Source organism: Clytia hemisphaerica, unplaced genomic scaffold, assembly GCF_902728285.1.
Source record: "Clytia hemisphaerica strain Z4C2 unplaced genomic scaffold, Clytia hemisphaerica genome assembly, whole genome shotgun sequence".
Taxonomy (NCBI): Eukaryota; Metazoa; Cnidaria; class Hydrozoa; order Leptothecata; family Clytiidae; genus Clytia; species Clytia hemisphaerica.
Window position 1 is genome coordinate 851,641 of NW_027104101.1, and position 18,758 is coordinate 870,398.

Genomic DNA, 18,758 nt, shown 5'->3' on the forward strand with positions numbered 1-18,758 from the left:
AGGGTCTTTTCACTGCGGTTAGGGGGTAAATAAGCGACCGTAGTGCAGTCTGGTAGAGCATCCGGCTACGGTTTGCAAGGTTGTGGATTTAACTCCCAGCCGGGTCATACCAAAGATTCCCAAAATGGTACTTGATGCCTCTCTGCTTGATGCTTAGCAATTAAGGGAAGGATCAAGGGTAAGTGGAGCAATCCAGGGAGAAAATATGGCGCCCTCCCCTACCTTCGGGTAGATAGCTATCGAAAGAGGAGCCTTCGGGTCGCCTCCGACTGCGATCGCAGACTTACTTACTAGGGGTAAATAATGGGTATTTTGCTTTCATTTGACAAATAGATAAAAACCTCCTTAGTCAGAGATCAAATGCCTCAGAAACACAAGTAGCACTTGAAATTATAGGAAAATTTTAGTCAAAATTAATAAAATGCACACATGTACGTTTATTAGACACCTGAAAGTAGATACCGCGGAGTCTGATAAACGATTTCTTCAAAATGCAGGGTAGCGAGATGTAAGATATAATAGTTGTCACAATAAAGATTTTTTTTTAACCTTATATTTTAGAATGCTATCATCTCGTTTTTTCCCTGACACATCTTATCCTACTGCACTGGGAGTCTTTCTCGAACACGCACAGGGAGCACAAACCGGCTCGAGTTATGAAAATTTCGTGTTAGAGAGACTGATTTTTAAAGGCATTTTTAACTGAAGGAATGGGAAACTTATTCGAGTGAAAGTGATACTAGAGATTCATAATAACACTCTGTTTTTTCAGGATTTGGTTTCTGTGACTTGATGCCAACAAACCCTTGCGGAAAAGGAAAATGTGTCAGTTTGGAAGGTTCCAAATACAAATGCAAGTGTGAACAGGGCTATAAAGAAGCTGTCGTCAACATGGCTACTACTTGTGTTGGTAAGGCTCCATTCATATTAAGATTCATATTAAACATGGGTCACCATGCTTAGTTTCTTTGGTTGGGACATAATTTTTACATCATATTATACTTACATTATATTTACATTATATTTACATTATAATTTACATTATATTTACATTATATTATATTCGAGGTACATCGTTATTTTTTAATAGGCGGATCAATTTCGACGTGGAAAAATTCTGTTTCGATGTATCTTTTACCTAATTTCTTGAATTACCATTATGAGAATAAAACTTTGCGAAATTCGTTAAAATTAATCCACCAGAAATTTAAGCAACCCAAGGGAAATCTGTCCTTGTCCAAAATATTGATTTCCACCTCACTTTCAACACTCTTAGACATCAACGAGTGTGCTGATAATCCGTGCAAGAAAGGAACATGTATCAACAAGCCTGGATTCTTCTTCTGTGAATGTCCTGACGGAATGAGGCTAGATGAATCAAATGTCAACTGTGTCGATTTGGATGAGTGCAAAACTCCAGGTAATCACATTTTTATGCTTGCAATTAAATGCATATGTTTCAACAGTTACAATAGCAATTTTTTTGGAGCAACGGGAGATTATACTTTAGGGTTAGCTTGTAGAAAACGTTGTGGTCAAAATTGGTCAAAATTTTCAAAACTCGTTACCCTTATTGAGAGGGAAACTTTCGATTTTAATGATTTTGGGACCCTCTGAGCGATTAACCTACAAATTTGTACCATCGTGACTTGGACATACTCGTCACCTGTTTTGCCTAAGTACTCAACCGGGTTTGGACATCATATTCCAACAAGAGTCAAACATGTATAACAACCAACATTCATTTCTATAGGCTACTGTGAGAACGGTCAATGTACAAACAAAGTGGACGGTCTTGGTTTCATGTGCGAATGTAATGCTGGTTTCATGAAAACTATGGACGGAAAATCTTGTGAAGGTTTGTACATACTTTTGAATTATTTTTTCTGGTTGAATCGTTTATCACACGAACATACATTAAATGAACATGATTTTTTATAAATTTTAAAAAATTTCTTTATAGTTGACGTTTTTTAAGTCGATTTTCAAAGGAAATTTTGATTTTTCATTGAATAAGGGAGTGTATCGTAAGTTGGTCTAATGTCGACATCCCTCTTCTAATTACCATCTTTAGAGCTGGGAGTAATAGGAAGGTCGGAAGTGATTCCGATTTTTCTATCTTTCCTATCTCTGAAAAGGGGTGTCGAAATTAGTTGAAGGATCTTGACATTAGACCAAATTAAGGTATCGAATGGTAGAACGTCAGATCAGAAGCGTCAACTGTAAATCTATGTCACTCTAGTTCTACTTGATACTGCGTAGAGGTCTAGGAAGAACCACGACCGCGATCCACGTGCACCCTTTGGATAAGATAACTATCATTGGCAGTTTTAAGTCCATTAGTATTGGAATTCGGATTGACGTTTTATAGATAATGGTCATCGATTTCCGGAATATTTCCGGCATTTTCGGCCGGAAAAAAAAACTTGGTCAACTTGGTCAACTCACTCCTTTTTTATCTCTTAAATATTATTTCATATCCATAGATATGGACGAATGTATGAACCCGATGGCCTGTGAAAATGCAGTCTGTGAAAACACCATCGGAAGTTACACGTGCGAATGTTTACCAGGGTATCACAAAGATGCTTTGGGAAAATGCGTTGGTAAGAATTTGTTCTGTAATCTATCACGATAATGATATATTAGAACCAAGACTCGCGAGTAAGGTTAAACTAAAGGCGGCAATGATATTAGATAGCACATACGGCATTACTCAGCAGACTTTGCAGGTCTCGACCCCTGGTAAAATCACTCCTGGTAATCACCCCTCCCCCCCTTATCCTTTAGGCTGCACGCATCCCCTCTGATATTTGGGGTAACTCTCGGACGGGAATTTTATACACGATGAGCATCCCCAATATCAAACAGTGGTCAAACCAAGATTTTTTTCTGAGACGGAAAACGAATTTTACATAGCAATTTAGCACATTATCTTGACATTTCGGCGAAATGTACAGAATTTTGAGACGAGAATACCTCTTTATTTACACGGAAATCTGTCTGAGACGGAAGAAGTTTGAACACTGATCAGAGGGGATGCGTGCACCCTACTTATCCCTTAGGAACTATCCTGTAAATAGGCTTAAAAACTGTTGGTCATGAATCATTTTTTAAGAAAACCAAAAGATCAGGATCTGCGCTTTAAAAATAACCTATTTTCTGTTTTCCTCAAAAGATAAGAACGAATGTGAATTATACGCAACTGTGTGTGAACATGGATCTTGTACCAACACTGAAGGAAGTTATGAATGCTCGTGTGACCAAGGATTCAAACAAACTGCCAACAAACGTGGATGTCTTGGTAAGGAAAATTCGCTCGTCTTTTTGCCGATTCAAGGACATAATTTCTTTAGAGTCAACTTGACATGACTTTGTCCCAACAAGTTTAACACAAAAGAGTCAAAAATAAGTTTACGGGCCACGGGATAGCCCATGCCAGTGACTAAACTTAAAAGCAATCTAGTTCTAGGCCATCCCGCCAAGAGCTTGTTCAGCTGCCGTCTATCGAAATATTTTAATTTTTTTTTTCAAAAGGTGCCTTTCTCTAGTCCGGAAAGGGTTAAATGAATGCCTAATGAGTGTATAGAATTTCGCAAAACCAATTTTTATTTGCACGTTCCCTTTCAGATATTGATGAATGTGAAGACCCAAGCACTTTCTGTGGAGTTTTTGGAACATGTAGAAACACAATTGGTTCTGCTGTCTGTACTTGTGATGATGGATTCCAACTGGAAGCTGATAACATTTGTAGAGGTTAATATTTTCTACAATAATATGTTTTCATACCTAATTGGCCCAAAATTATAGGATTCTCATTATAGAACTTACAATTTTATCCCATAAAGCAGGGGACGGGAAATAGCTCTAGCACTGAAGGCTATAACGAGTTATATGGAAATCGAGGGGAAGTAAAAAAATTTCCACAAGTCGGGACGATTAATTGGTTTTGGACTTAGTAGCTCCTACTTTTCAATTGATTCAAGATTCACTTTACCTGCAAAGAACTGAATTGATGATCAACCTCTCGCTTGGGTGTAATCCACAAAAACAGGCAAATGGGTTTTTAAGCTGAGATATTCCTTTTGACTTCCAAACATGAACATACCCCTGATACACGGTACATGTACCGTACCCAACTGGCACACAACGTTGTTTCAACGTTTATCTAACGTTAGATGAACGTGTGTGCCAGCTGGGATGTATGTATACATGGTGAAGTTGTACCGTATATTGTGAAATTTGCTTACAAATTTATTTGCAACTTTTAGATATTGATGAATGTTCAACGGGCAAGACGAAATGTTTCGGAGGTGTTTGTATCAACACAGCTGGCTCTTTCTTCTGTAACTGTTCACAAGGTCACGCTGCCGGTGTTAACCGTCAAGAATGCATCGGTGAGTCATACTCCCAAAATTTGGAAATATCTTGAAATATGATGTTTCACTCCTGATCATAAACTTTGGAAATATCATATTTTCATATTTACAAATGTATATGGAAATATCAGGATTGGAAATCTCTTATTTTGCCCAGTCCGCTTTTCAAACTCTCAATACTAATGGTAATAGTCGACAACATGATTAAAGCGGTCCACGTCAAAATTGGGAACGTGTGAAAACTTTTTTTGGACCACCCGGTAGAGTGAACGAGTGTAAATCACCACACCCACCAGGTGCTTAAGAAAACTCTTATTTGACCAAACCTTCTCAGATCTGATTAGATAGATTCCTGAAGATGGAAAACCTTTAATTCCGGACAAAAAAAAATGCGAAAAAAATTCAATGAGTGGAAGTTCCATAGAAACTCTCAAATCAAATGAAAACATCGGAAAAGTCAAAAGACGATTTGTGAAAATGTATAATTCAAAAAAAGTTTCATGGAATTCGAAGGTCTTCAAATTTCGAAATTTTCTGAAGAATTCAAAGTTTTTCAAGGAATGAAAATATGGGAATGATGGTAAGATTTTTTTCGATTTTCTACCTTCCTCGTCCCTAATATTGGAAGTTTATCGTGGCTTGGATCACGAGATTTACGTTTTACTGCGTTTCAAAAGATTCTTCTCATTTCTCCTTTAGATTTACGACAAGGATATTGTTACGCGACCGAATTCGAAGGACAATGTCAATTTACCAATCAAATGAATATCTCAAGAGCTGATTGTTGTTGTTCAATGGGTGCCGGATGGGGATTCCCCGGTTGTGAGTTGTGTCCGGATAAAAATACGGAAGAGTTCGACCATATCTGTCCTAAAGGAGTTGGTTTAACCAAAGATGGAACAGGTATTTTATTTTAACGTATCTTATTAAATCTTAAAAAATAACTAAAAATAAATTTGGTATTGGTATTTGGTATTGGGCTTTTCCAGAAAAAATTTGAATATGGAGGGTGGAGGATTGGGAGGGTGGAACATTTTTTAGAAATTTACCCGCAGGACAGGGCAAATTTTGTAGACTTTTCACTACCCCCCGGACACTATATCCTCCAACCCCCCCCCCATGTACGAACATTTTCTGGAAATGCCCATTAACTATTGGAACAGGAAGGGTTTTTGAGTATATATCTGGGGAGACGACAAGAAAATTTCTACTAAATCCAGTCCCAATTTCTTGATAAATCTGTGAGTCTTCTAGCAGCTATATCAGACAAATAACTTAGGATTATTTCTGACATAAGGAATATGTTGGTTAGGTGCCTAGCCCCCATATTAGAGACATAACTGTACTCTTTTGATATTTCTTTAAATGCGCATTAAACATTGTCAGGAAAACGGATATGAAATATACAATATAGGTGCAAAGTTCTTCCGTCTCAGACGGATTTCTGAGCGAGGTACAAAAAGAGGCTTTTTCGTCCTGAAATCCAACAAAATTGCCTAATTTTCGTCTGAGGATGAAACATTGCTTTGACCAATGTATACAATGTTTTTATTTCATTTTCTAGATATTGATGAATGTACATTAAATCTCGGCCATTGTGTTAATGCACAATGCTCAAATACAAATGGAAGTTTTGCATGTATATGTAACAAGGGCTATAAGAAAGATCCAAGTAACCCCTTACGTTGCGTCGGTAAGTCTACATTTACATTGTTGAACTATCTGATTATTATCTACACTCAAAGTGGTGACATATTCCTTTGTGAAGATGTGAAGAAGGGTTGTTCCATTAAAAAACCATATAGGGGATGGACGAACGTTTTCAAGTCAAAAAAATTATTGAAAATGTGTATACCCCCCTGGAAAATGGTAAAACTTCCAAAATTACCTTCGATTTAGCCAGCATCTCAAACAATGCGGACTGAAGGGAAATTCCCTATGGCATTCTTATATATTTCAAATTCATTTTAGACATCAATGAATGTGACTTGGAGAATGCTTGTGGAAACGGTGAATGCACCAACACTGATGGATCGTATGAATGCACGTGTTTGGAAGGATTTAGAAACGCTAAAAATTCACCTGTCTGTGAAGGTAATAACAATTTTCTTGAGATTACTCTCCACAATCATATAATCATCGATCTGTAGTCTGGTAATTGTAGAAAGAAAAACTTAAATTTTATGTATCTTTTTCGCAATCAAAGAACCAAATGGTTTGAATAAAGGGTCCAATCACACCAGATAGTAATATGTTTGAAAGTTTAACCCATTTCTCAAAAAGAAATGGCTAAACTTTTAGACCCCATTTTATGGAATACTCGTTCGTTTTAGCATAAAAACTTTGGCTAACCTTTTTCTTTTTTTTCTCTTGCAACATCCAAAAGAGAAAATGAACAAAGAATTGAGTGTTTCGAAATTTCCGCAGTGAAGCGATAGACCGGTTTCTGGTCTAGTGCACGGATATATGAAACCTAACATTTCCCAAAACTCTCTCATTTTCCTAGACATTGATGAATGTGCTGAACAAGACGATTTGTGTGCTTTCCAATGTAAAAATTTGGTGGGATCCTTCATGTGCATCTGTCCTAAAGGTAATTTTATTTTTCTTTAAAGATATGGATAACTTTTATTTTTTGAAGAAAAAATAACACCATGTGAGGTCAGCAGAAGTTAAATCAAGATTTATCTTATAATATTTACAGCATATGGTCGAGAAAATGAATGAATGAATGAATGAATGAATTGATGTTTTGCCCTGAATCAGATTTTTATAATATTTTATATTATGTACAGGAACCAAAGCCTCTATTAGTGTTGTAATCTTTAAATTCAAATTTCAATTTCACACACACCAGGTTTCAAAGTTGGAGCTGACGGACGACATTGTGAGGATATCGACGAATGTGCGACAGGAAACAACCGATGTCAACAAAAATGTAAAAACTTAGTTGGAACGCACATGTGTTTGTGTCACGATGGTTTCATCAGAGTTGGCAATGACCGATGTGTCGGTAGGTGGACAATTTACAGAACATCAAAGAATCTGTTTTATTTGTTTTTGAACTTCATAATATTGTAATAAATTTGGTCCACCGTACATAAAATTTTGATATTATACATTGGATAATCTCTTTTTTTCTTAAAAGGGAATATGGGTAAAATATTTTGGAGCGAGATAGCCTGGAGGCCACTTGCAGCTTTTTGAAAAACAATGCCATCTAAATTCATCAGAAAGCAATGCTTACTTTAATCGGATTAACTTTCGCGAGATTAAATTTCGCGATTTCGCAAATTTTTGCCATTTTCGCGAAATTAAAACTCGCGAAAACGCGTGAGATTCCTGACTCGCGAAATTAAATCCACCACAAAATTTTTAAAATCACATTTTCGGCGGAGAAACCAGTCCAAAGTCTTCATTTATGGCAAAAAATGGCTATTCTTCAGCTGTTTTCAGGCTTATTCGCGAAATCCAGGCCAGATTTTTCAAAACCCTGACCAACGGATTAGAATAGGTGGATTAAGAACTCATAGAAAACACTCCTCGTTAGGTTATCAAACTTTTTTACGAGTTTGCTAGCAATTAAAACTTGATAAGTTGTAAAAAGTTGTAAAAAATCATTACTTTCAACATTTTCATTGGTCATTACGTATCACGTGGTACATTTTAAATAAGAAAATGCACTTTTTTAGCCCTTTCTATCCAATGCAGAAATTAGCCAAATAATTTGAAATTTATTTTCCTAATTCTAAATACAGTCTTCTTTCACCAGTATGCAACCCATTCGTGACCCATCGATAGTTTCTTAGTTATAGACCATACGTTAATTTTCACTTATCTGAAGATTGCCATTGACAAAAGATTAAAAATTTACATTAAAACTGGTCTAGCGTTTGTTGATGCTAAAACTTAAGTGCAGGATTTAAAATATTTGCAAAATCATCAAAATTGATCGAATCATAGGACAAATTCGTTTTCGAAACTGTATAAATTGGAAAATTGTTCTTATAAAAACAATGAAAAAACTAAACGAGGAGTGCGCAGAGTCATTTACAGATTTTTCTTGTAACAATGAGAAGACAATGGATCTCTCTTGGGAGCAACGAGAGAAGTTAATCCACCTATTCTAATCCGTTGCCCTGACTCGCGAAATTAAATCCAGAAATGTCGCGATTTTTTAAATTTAATCTCGTAAAATTTAATCCGATTAAAGTAGTCAGAATCAGACTCTCTAGAAACAATACAGCTTGTCTCAATATTGATATTCTTATATTTTGTTTCTAAATTAGATCGTAACGAGTGCGCGGAAGACGCAAACTTGTGTCGACCAGGAGGACGATGTGAAAATGTGGACGGAAGCTATCGATGCGATTGTGATCCTCCATTCATGAGAAGTCGAAATGAACTCTTCTGTGAAGGTAACTAATTTGCATAACTCTTTAAGGGCTATACATACTACAAAAAATAATTTCAGATAATTAATTGGTGAGTATCGGTGCTCTTAATATAACAAGGAATCACCATAATGCGGTCCGTAAAAGATCATGTTCGGCACGTATGCCCCTTAAATAATAAGAATTAAGCTAAGAGCACCTCATAATTCAATCGAATCAGTTAAAAAGCCACGCTTTTATGACTTTCTTTTAGAAAGTATATTCGCCAGTATTTTTACCTTATTTAAAATGTTTCCTCTTCTTTTTCCTCTTAAGTTTTCTTTAGCTGATTTGCATTATCACTGAAAATGCACTATTTATGATAGTCAAAATCTCTTAAACGGGACCAAATAACTGAAGATCAAACTTTTTAATTGATAATTTTCTTGTTTTTCCATCTAATCTAGACAAAGGAATGGGCTTATGTTTTGCCACCGTTATCGATGATGTTTGTCAAGGCTCTTTGAAGAGAATGGAGAAGGTCACACAACCAGAATGCTGTTGTACTGGCGGTGGCAAGGCATGGGGACCCAACTGCGCCGCTTGCCCAGTCAAAGGTTCCGCTGCCGAATTGAGCTTGTGCGGTGGCAGAAATAGTAAGAATTCTTGTCCTTTTTTATACTAAATTCTAAATTTGAATGACTGGAATATTATCTTAATGGTCCTTTTTTACACCGGACCTTATAAGCGGTATTTTTTGGCCAGAGATACATTAAGGCCAGGGTCCAAAAAGGTTAGATATTGCTTAGATTACGTTTTTTACGGGTTTTAAGATATGCTCATGATTCTCTTGGTTTGGTTGGACGGGCTTTTTTCCTTGTAGGTCAATACTTTCTCAACGTAGATTTTAATCTAAAGTTTCGTCAATTTGAATTCCTCCTTCTTCTTAGTGACCAAGATCAACGAGTGTGACATCGTTGACGGTATCTGTAAGAACGGTAAATGTATGGATGTTGATGATGGCTTCCGTTGTATGTGTAATGACGGTTATAAATTGTCCATGGATGGTAAACAATGTGTTGGTAAGTTTCCATACAAAATATTGTTAATTTTGTCTGGTTTACCGAGAAGATGAGTATGGAGTTTCCATACAATATATTGTTAATTTTTTCTGGGTGGTCGAGAATATTTCCAAACAGTTATAGGTGATTTCAGTACCTAACTCGAGATATTGAGCTTCCGAAAGCACATAAACTGGACAAAACAGCTGTTTCTGGCTGAAAAACACTGAAAAACACTGTTTTTAAGGATTAATATCTCGAGTTAGGTAAAGAAATCACCTATACTCGCAATATATCACTAATCTTAAATTTTTGAGAGCTTTCCAAAAATATACAACAGGTCTACGTTTTCTCAAGCTAAAATTTTCATTAATTTTTACCTGAGAGTGTCGTATTTGTCCGAAAATCACACCAAAGTGTCCGAAAAAAAATTGGCACCCAAGTTATTTTGATTCCCCTACCCCTTAGCTTTCCAAAAATGTATAACAAGTGCTTTGACTAAAAAAGTCGAGCGACCTAAAAAAAACGAACAAATTTCCCCCTACTAATTCACTGGAGAAGTACGAAACATGTCGGGAAAAAGAAATAATAATAACCTTCCATCTTCTTCATCATAATTTGTTACCTATTGGTGAAAGAAAGCCTCTCTGAAGAATTGATTTTATATAATCAAACTCTCGTGTTTTTGTTTACATTAGCACTGAAATATTTGATTCATTCTTCCAGACATTGATGAGTGTGCGGAACAAAGTCACGCCTGTCCCCACGAATGCCGCAACACAGACGGTTCATATGAATGTCCATGTCCCAAGGGATATCTTATCAATGAAGCCAAAACACAGTGTGTTGGTAAGTTATCGTGCAGTATTGAATCTTATATATCATACACCTTCTTCTCACTGAAAAAAATTGGACTAAATATCTTCCCCAATAGAAAATTATACTTTTGTTCCTTTTTTAGATGAAGATGAATGTGCGACAGGAAATCACGATTGTCCTCACGAATGTAAAAACACAGATGGATCTTATGAATGTGTCTGTCCACAAGGTTATCGAAAGATCATGGATGGAAGATGTATCGGTACGTTTTCTATACTAACTTCTATCATTTCAGTCTGGCTAATCAAGACGAATGCAAAATGTTTTCTATACTAACATCTATCATTTCAGTCTGGCTAATCAAGACGAACGAAAAAGCTTTCTATACTAACTTCTATCATTTTAGTCTGGTTAATCAAGACGAAAGAAATAGTTTTCCATACTTACTTCTATATTTTTATTTGGTCAAACAAGAAAAGCAATAAAAAGACTAGATATGACTAGATCTAAAGTTCTGGTATTTCTTCACTTTTCAGACATTGACGAATGTACAACGGATTCTACCATATGTGCATTGGGAACATGTAAGAACACACAAGGAGGATACGAATGCACATGTGGGCGTGGTTACAAATTCAATTCAACTACTGGTGGATGTACTTGTAAGTTTTAATATTCTACTATCTTCCTCGTAGGTCATTTATTCTTCACTATCAATAGGAACGCTGACGTCAAACATTTTGGAGATATTTCATCTCAACCAACCAAGGGGAAGTAATTATTAGAACGCAATCAGTTCTGCACTCATGCTTCATATTCATGATATGCACCATTGCAATGTCTTCTGACATTACATCTTACACCCAACATTTGATTGGTTGAAAGTGACGTATTGACTGGCTTTACGTCACTTACGATTATTCAGCTAATGGGTCCGCGATGTAGTATCAAATATCACTTTCATATAGGCCATTTCACAGTCGAAATGGATCATGGGTAATCAGGACTGATTGCGCAACGGTTTTCCGTTGGTTTGATGCAAAAATCTTCAAAAAGTTTTCAAAAGATTGGACCAATAGTAAGTCGTCATTAGCGCGCATTGATCCTGGTTACCCATTACGCTTTGCGACTGTGAAATAGCCTATTTCAAAACCAAGAAAACGTTATTTTGATTTCATCTTCACCAATAGATATCGAGGAAGAAAATACAGGAACAGGAACCACCGACAATTGTCAATACCAAGGACTGTGTGGTTGTCCACAGGGTACTTACCCGATCAATGTCTACGGACAGATCCAATGTTACGGTGAGTCATTTGAATGCTTGTTGAAGGAAGCAAGGCTCTTTTTAGTTTGTTTCGAAGTTTGTTTCTTTAAGCCATGCCAGCAAAAAAGCAAAAAATTGTTCTTTGATTTGATTTTGGTCACTATGAAGAATGTTTCGCTGAGCGTTGCAATTTATAAACCTTTGGAATGCTTTATTACACAAGAATAGTGCTTTTCACAGACATCATCGAGTTTAACTGGAACGGGGATGGGAATGATAATCAAGTTGTCTAAGGCTTAGCCAGCTGGTCGTGGGCCCTGTGAAAACAATCAAAGTCTGTCTTAAAAGTCCTAGATGAATGATCCTAGATCAATGTATTAAATACCGGATAATAACTCTTATATGTTGAAGTGCAGTTAGTACTAAAGAAGTATCTAACCTTATAGATACACGTTTTTTTTTATAAGGAACCTTAACTTTGCTCTGAGCCTGGAGTTCCTTATTTTTACAGAGAATTTCAGTCTCAAAGTTCCTTATCGAGTTCCTTAATACATAGGAAATTTTGAACTTTTTGCCCCTTGAAAGATCAAAATTTGGTCAAATTAGTCCCAATAAGGTACATTATTTTCAAATCCACTTACTCTCAGCCTGAGCAGTTCCTTAACAATTCCCTATTTTTTGAACCATTTTCAGCCTCGAGTTCCTTATAAACGAGTTCCTTATAAAAAAAAAACGTGTATCCAATGACTCGATCTCTTATGCTAAAACCCTACTTTTTTCATCACAGATATCAACGAATGTCAACAGAACGCTTGCGGAGGAACTTCGTGCGTCAACACGCTCGGTGGTTACGAATGCCAGTGTCAAGGAGGCTACAATTATGGTGGTTATGGACAAGGCTGTCAAGGTATGGAATCGTTTTGAACAAGCTATTAATTAATGCTACATGGGTTTATCAATCAATAAGCCATGCCAGCATTATATTATTTTAAAAACACATTTATTTTCTACATACCTTATTACACGAATATTACTAGACAAGTATTCAACGGCCTTGAAATTAACACGCAAAAAAATAACACGAATTTTATTTGCTTTTTCAAGGACACCACGGCTGATTTTAATTAAGGGGGCTTTTATTAACACGAAATTTTTCACTTCGTGTTAATAGAATGACTAATAATATTCGTGTAATAAGGAAGATTTCTTTTCTTTTACCTGTTGTGACGCTCGATAGATTGGAACAAGTAAAAATTTTAATCTCAGTCTTCAAAAGATAAGGATTACGATTCGTGTTGATCAAACAGACCGATGACTAGCCCTTTTATTGAAATATTTCCTCCATACAAGTCGAACAACCATTGAAAGAGTGCTCCATATTCTTGTTACAAAATCTTCTTCTTTTTTTTTTTTTAATGAATTTTTCATTCTTCTTTTTCTTGGTAGATGTGAACGAATGTCAACAGAATCCTTGTAACTATGGTTGCTCAAACTATAATGGCGGATTCGGATGTGGATGTCCTCAAGGATACCGAGCTTCTGCTGGAGGGTATGTTTATCATCCACCATTACGCATCCATTTTCTGAGTTTTCTGCGTTGACTGAAAGTTACAATAAGAATGAACCTCTTTCTTTGCTTTTTGAAGGGCGAAAACAAATTTCCAGATGAGACAGAGCTTTTATAAGATACTTTAATAATTGGCCATTTGAAGTAATAAGAATGACACGCTGAGACGAGCTTGTAAAAACTCAACATTTTAACAGACAATGTAGGTTTGATATTAAGTGGATTAAATTTATGGTTTAATTAATTAAATATTTGCAATTTTCGAGAAAATAAGTCTAATCAAAAAGTTCAAAATCCGTATTCTGGACAAAGCGACGAGAAAAGAAAGCAATTAAGGGCTCTGACCATAGTGAATCTTTCATAATTGCCGTGTTTAAAATGTGTTTTCTGACAGATGTAACCAACAAAACTATGGCATGTATGGCATACATTTTCTGTTAGACAAACTATTCCTGAATCTGAAAATTCAAAAATTGCATTGAAAAAATTTGATGAAAAAGAAAATGAAGACTTTTGCTAGGAAGAGTATTTCAACTTTGAAGAGCTTAGTTTCGGCGAAGAAAAAACATTTTGAAAAAATTTTCGCAGTAGATGGTGTATCTTTTACCGAACAATAAAAATTTTTGCGGAAAATTTTTGTAAATACTTCTTTGTCTCGAAATCTTCAAAATAGTGCTTTTTCATCAATTTTTCATCTGGATTTTGTTTAAAAAAACAGTCATAACTTTTGACACATCTTTTCAGAAAATTTTTCCGCAAAATTTAAAATAGTTCAATTCTTTGCGGACAGCGTAAAGAAATTTTGAAACAAAAAAATTAATTACCCATTAAAACTAAGCACTTCTTGTAAAAGAGGGTGATGCAACATATTATTAACATCTTTTTAAAGTTCATAACGTCATTTTTGCAATTAAATTCTTAATTACTCTTAAGGGATTCGATTAAAAAGCAATTTATAAAGACAAGTCTTCGTTAAAAGTGTTAAGGAACCTGAAATATAACTTTTATGTTCAAATACCAAAATCAATTTTTGGACTATGGTCAGAGCCCTTAAGTGAAATAAAGCCAATTCAAAATTTAGTCCACACGAGAATTTTAGGTTTCCCTATTCACTATATTAATCCACTCAAACTTTCCTTTTCTTTTCGTACAGGGAATGCGTTGCGACCTATGGTATGATGTGCCAACAATGCGATACTTCCGACATTCCTGAAGATGGGGTCGCTCTTGCTGGCTCCGAATCCGACCAAGCACGTCTTGGGCCCATCGGTGCCGTTGATACAAGCCAATCAGCTGGTTTAAGCTACGATTACCGTTACCAAGCACAACAAGGTGGTTACTATGACGGATCTTACGGCAACGGATATTTGGATACTTACGGACAATATTCGTACAGAAAACGTCGGAGTTTACGACAGAAGCCTGGACGACCAACTATCGTTCAACTTAGCCCGAATGCGAAAGTACACACAAAGATCGTACAATACGCTCCTACATTAAGAGGTATCGAGAAACATCTTCATTACACAATTGTGCGTGGAGATAGCACATTGTTCGGGCTCAACCAAGACAAACGTGGACGCACTTACGTTGAAACCTTGGCCTCACTTCCTAAAGGAATCTATGATTTGATGATCAGTGGAAAATTGAAAGATCTGGATGGCTATTCAGATGCCGAGAGACAAGCGTTCATGGATAAATTCAGTGACATGGGTTTCCGATCGAAATATCAAGTCCAAGTTCGATAAAACAATCGATAAACTTTCGAATAAAAAAGAATAACTTTTTTACCCTTAGACTTTAGTAGAATGATCATAGTCATTTTTGTATTCTCTTTTTTGTATTTTTAGTAGTAGTTCTTAAAAACCATATTTAAAACGTGAATAGATATTTTATATGATGAATTTGAAAAACTAGAGTGTCAGCTTGCTTTTCCAATACTTCCAGGTTTGACCTAAATCATATCCATTTATTTTGGTATGTGTGAAGCTTGTTTCAAGATTTGGTATCAGAAAATTTCAAGCCTACCGCCAAAACTTAGATTTGAGAATTCTGGTTGTCAGTAAAAGTCAAAGTCAAAATCACAAAAACGCGAGGTTAATATACCGAAAAAACCGTAGTTTAATTAGGATGAATATAAGAACAATTGTGACTTGAGTATTTTTAATTGAATTTGATCACGTGAGTCTCAATAAAAAATCGCTCAAAACAGTAGGAAGTATAACAGTAGGAAGTATCACCGTAGCAAAAAAAAATTTCATTGATTCATATGTTTTAAAATATTTATAAAATATTAAAAGAGACGTTAGCCATATTGTTCAGAAATTCAGGAATTTTCCTAGGTCAAAGTGGGGTCAAACTTTTATCTAACTAAAAGAAATGTCTTTTTAGAAACATTTAAATTCAAATTTGAATTTATTCCACCAATCTTTTTCAAGCTTCTGATTAAATGAATTTTTATTACAATGTTTAAATTTTGACAAAAATATTTTGAGCATGATTAAGCTATTCCGAATCAATTTTCGAATCTGGAGTAAGGATGGCCCTCCCTTTGGTAAGCCCTGGAAATTTAAGGTAGAAGGGGCTCTTCTAGAAATTGTTAGAAAATGTTCGTACATGGGGGTAGAGGATATAGTGTCCGGGGGTAGTGAAAAATCTACGAAACTCTGTTTGTTTGCTCCGTTTGAGTGTAATTTTAATGTGTTTGAGGGTAATTTTGCTGTCCGGGGGGGGGGCAAAAGTCCAAGGTGTAAATTTCCAAAAAATGTTATATCTTCTACCCCCCCCCCCATATTCAATTTTTTTTCTTGAAAAGCCAAAACTTTCAGTACCCTTTTGGTACATGGGTTTTATAAGCTTACAAAAATTTGAAAACAGGCTCAGAGATGCTTAGGTCGAGGGCTTGACAAGGCTAAAAGATGCTTATAAGGATGGTTAAAACAAATTTTTAGGGAAATTCCAGCAAAAAATAGCCAAAATACATTTTTCGTAGGCTCAAGGTAATGCTTAGTATATGCTTTATCCCATATCTGAGCCTAGATATGCTTATAAGTGCAATGCTTATAAAAAAACATGTGTTTATGTTTAAAAGTCGCAACCCTTAGAACAACAAAATTGGTTTCGAAATTTACGTAATTTTGGGTCAAACCCTTAGGCTTGGGAATAACACACGAGAAGTTTTTTTCGCGTTGGTACAATGCAACAATGCAACATGCTTCATCCCACCAACACAACTCATGGTTTCTTTTTTTGTCTCAGGGACAAAAGTGAGAGAAGCACAAATTTTATTATAAGAAATATGGGATAGAGACACGAGAAAGTATTTCAGGTTGGTGGGATGGAGCATGTTGCATTGCACCAAAGCGAAAAAAACTTCTCGTGTCCTCAAGCCTGTAGAACAACAAAATTGGTTTCGAAATTTACGTCATTTTGGGTCAAACAATTACATGGACAGTAGATGAGTCATTTTTTCTTGCAGAATTTTAAATTGTTAATTCACAATTTTTTAGTGCAGAATTCTAAATTGATAATTCAAATTTATTTATTCCTCATAGATAATTAGTAGCAAAAAGAAGATTGTCAATAAACTAAATATTGAATTTGTGGTTAATTTGGGTGTGAATGTTTAGAACCGCAGAATTTAGCAGGAGAAAATCACTGCTATGGGAACAATGAATGCCTTATTTATTGGGCCCATTCTAAATTTATGATTTATTAAAGAATTATTGTAAAAAAAAGAATCACGAACATTTGAAACTACCAAAAGTAGTTGATTTTCTAAATAAAATACATGAATATTTAGTTCTGAATAACAATAATTCAATACATAACTTTGGAAATATTCACTTTTGAATTTATCTCAATTCAGAGTGAACTGTCAGAAATTTGACATTTACCTAAAGTGAAAATATGTTTGTTTTTTGAAAACGTGATTTTGGGGAACGTGATTAACGTAAACAATTTATTGTGAATTGGTAAATTTTCCACAGTAGGTTATTTGTCTAAAGACCTCTCTCCGAATGAAATGGGTTGAGCTCGTTTTATTTCAATAAAGATATATCAGGTAAGTCTTCCCCATTCAGATATTTAATGGACCATAGAAAATTCTGCAAATTTTGCAAAAATCTGACTAATGGCTATGGAGTGAGCGATGATGAAGAATGTATTCTCTTGGCCTGGGTCTAAATACACGAACATCCCAAATTCTTTTTTTAACATTTTGAGTTTCAAGCCTAAAAATGTTCTTAACATGTTCTTATTTTCACCATTTTTCATGTATTTTTGTCGATTTTCCTAAGAAATTGGCTGTTTTTGAGTCCACGAAGTCTTAAAATCCCGGTGGGGGTGTATTTAGGCAAATGGAGGGTACGGTATGTGCCGCCTTTTAGGGTACCTTTTTGGACTTCAAAAGTCCCGCTAAGGGTCGGAAAAGTCAGAAAATCACATTTCAGTTCCACTTAGGGTCGGAAAAGATCGAAATTTGGTCAAAATTGGTCAAATTTGTCCCGCTAAGGGTCGTAAAATTCCCAAAATTTCCCTTTTATTTCTCCTTTTTAGTCCCGGTAAGGGTCCAAAGTTCGAAAGTCGGGCGGTACCCCCCCTGTCAGCTCGCAACCCTAGTACCCCCCTACCCCCCCCCCCCCCTGGGCTTAAAATGTTCTTAAACTCGCTCCAAACATTTTTGGCCATCGAAGCCTATGTTCTTATATAGTTTGTTCTTATAAAAAAAACGTGTATTTTGTGTGGTTGTACATTTTGCTTATTGCTAAGATGGTATTTTTTTGTTAAAACTATTCAGAATAGCAATTTTTGATGTCAAATACAGTGTGTTAGCGTTTGTACTTAAATCATTCTTATAGATATGATTGTGGAAAAACGTTTGGTTCTTTTTCTAATCCAATTTAACTATTTGGTTTTGAGAGGTAAGAAAATTTACTTTCAATACTTTATTCAGCTTTTTTATACCATAACTTTCAGGTGGCAAATAAACGGGGGGAGATATCGTACATACTTGTTCTCCAGTCGGTAGAGATGGACCACGGCCACTTTGACTGCCTGAAAACGCCGTGCGGCCCGGCAATTGTCTGGGGGGGACAATTAGACAATAAGTCAATAACCGGGAGGATAAAAATTGTACCTTATAGACTAAAACTTGGCTATTTAGAGAGTGATAGAGGACTCTTGTTTTGACAGCTGAAATTTCCAAAAATTAATAAAAGGGGGGTGGTCTTAATGGACAAAAAATCGGCAAATCAACAAGCAAGGGTCGTTCATTAGGCACCTAGAAGTAAC

At 35.8% G+C, this 18,758-nt stretch overlaps 1 protein-coding gene across 1 annotated transcript in view; it reads left to right on the forward strand.

Moving 5' to 3' along the window:
* The window catches only part of LOC136813030 (fibrillin-1-like), a 54,268-nt gene extending 38,889 nt beyond the window's left edge, over positions 1-15,379 (forward strand). The window contains 22 exon segments of the mRNA XM_067069540.1: positions 773-910; positions 1,277-1,420; positions 1,754-1,858; positions 2,487-2,606; positions 3,179-3,304; positions 3,631-3,756; positions 4,272-4,397; positions 5,079-5,282; positions 5,944-6,072; positions 6,351-6,473; positions 6,886-6,972; positions 7,237-7,392; positions 8,669-8,797; positions 9,220-9,408; positions 9,703-9,834; positions 10,540-10,662; positions 10,775-10,894; positions 11,169-11,294; positions 11,823-11,939; positions 12,687-12,806; positions 13,346-13,448; positions 14,620-15,379. Coding sequence (XP_066925641.1) covers positions 773-910; positions 1,277-1,420; positions 1,754-1,858; positions 2,487-2,606; positions 3,179-3,304; positions 3,631-3,756; positions 4,272-4,397; positions 5,079-5,282; positions 5,944-6,072; positions 6,351-6,473; positions 6,886-6,972; positions 7,237-7,392; positions 8,669-8,797; positions 9,220-9,408; positions 9,703-9,834; positions 10,540-10,662; positions 10,775-10,894; positions 11,169-11,294; positions 11,823-11,939; positions 12,687-12,806; positions 13,346-13,448; positions 14,620-15,214 — 3,338 coding nt within the window. The 3' untranslated portion in view covers positions 15,215-15,379.
* The last annotated feature ends 3,379 nt before the right edge of the window (positions 15,380-18,758 follow it).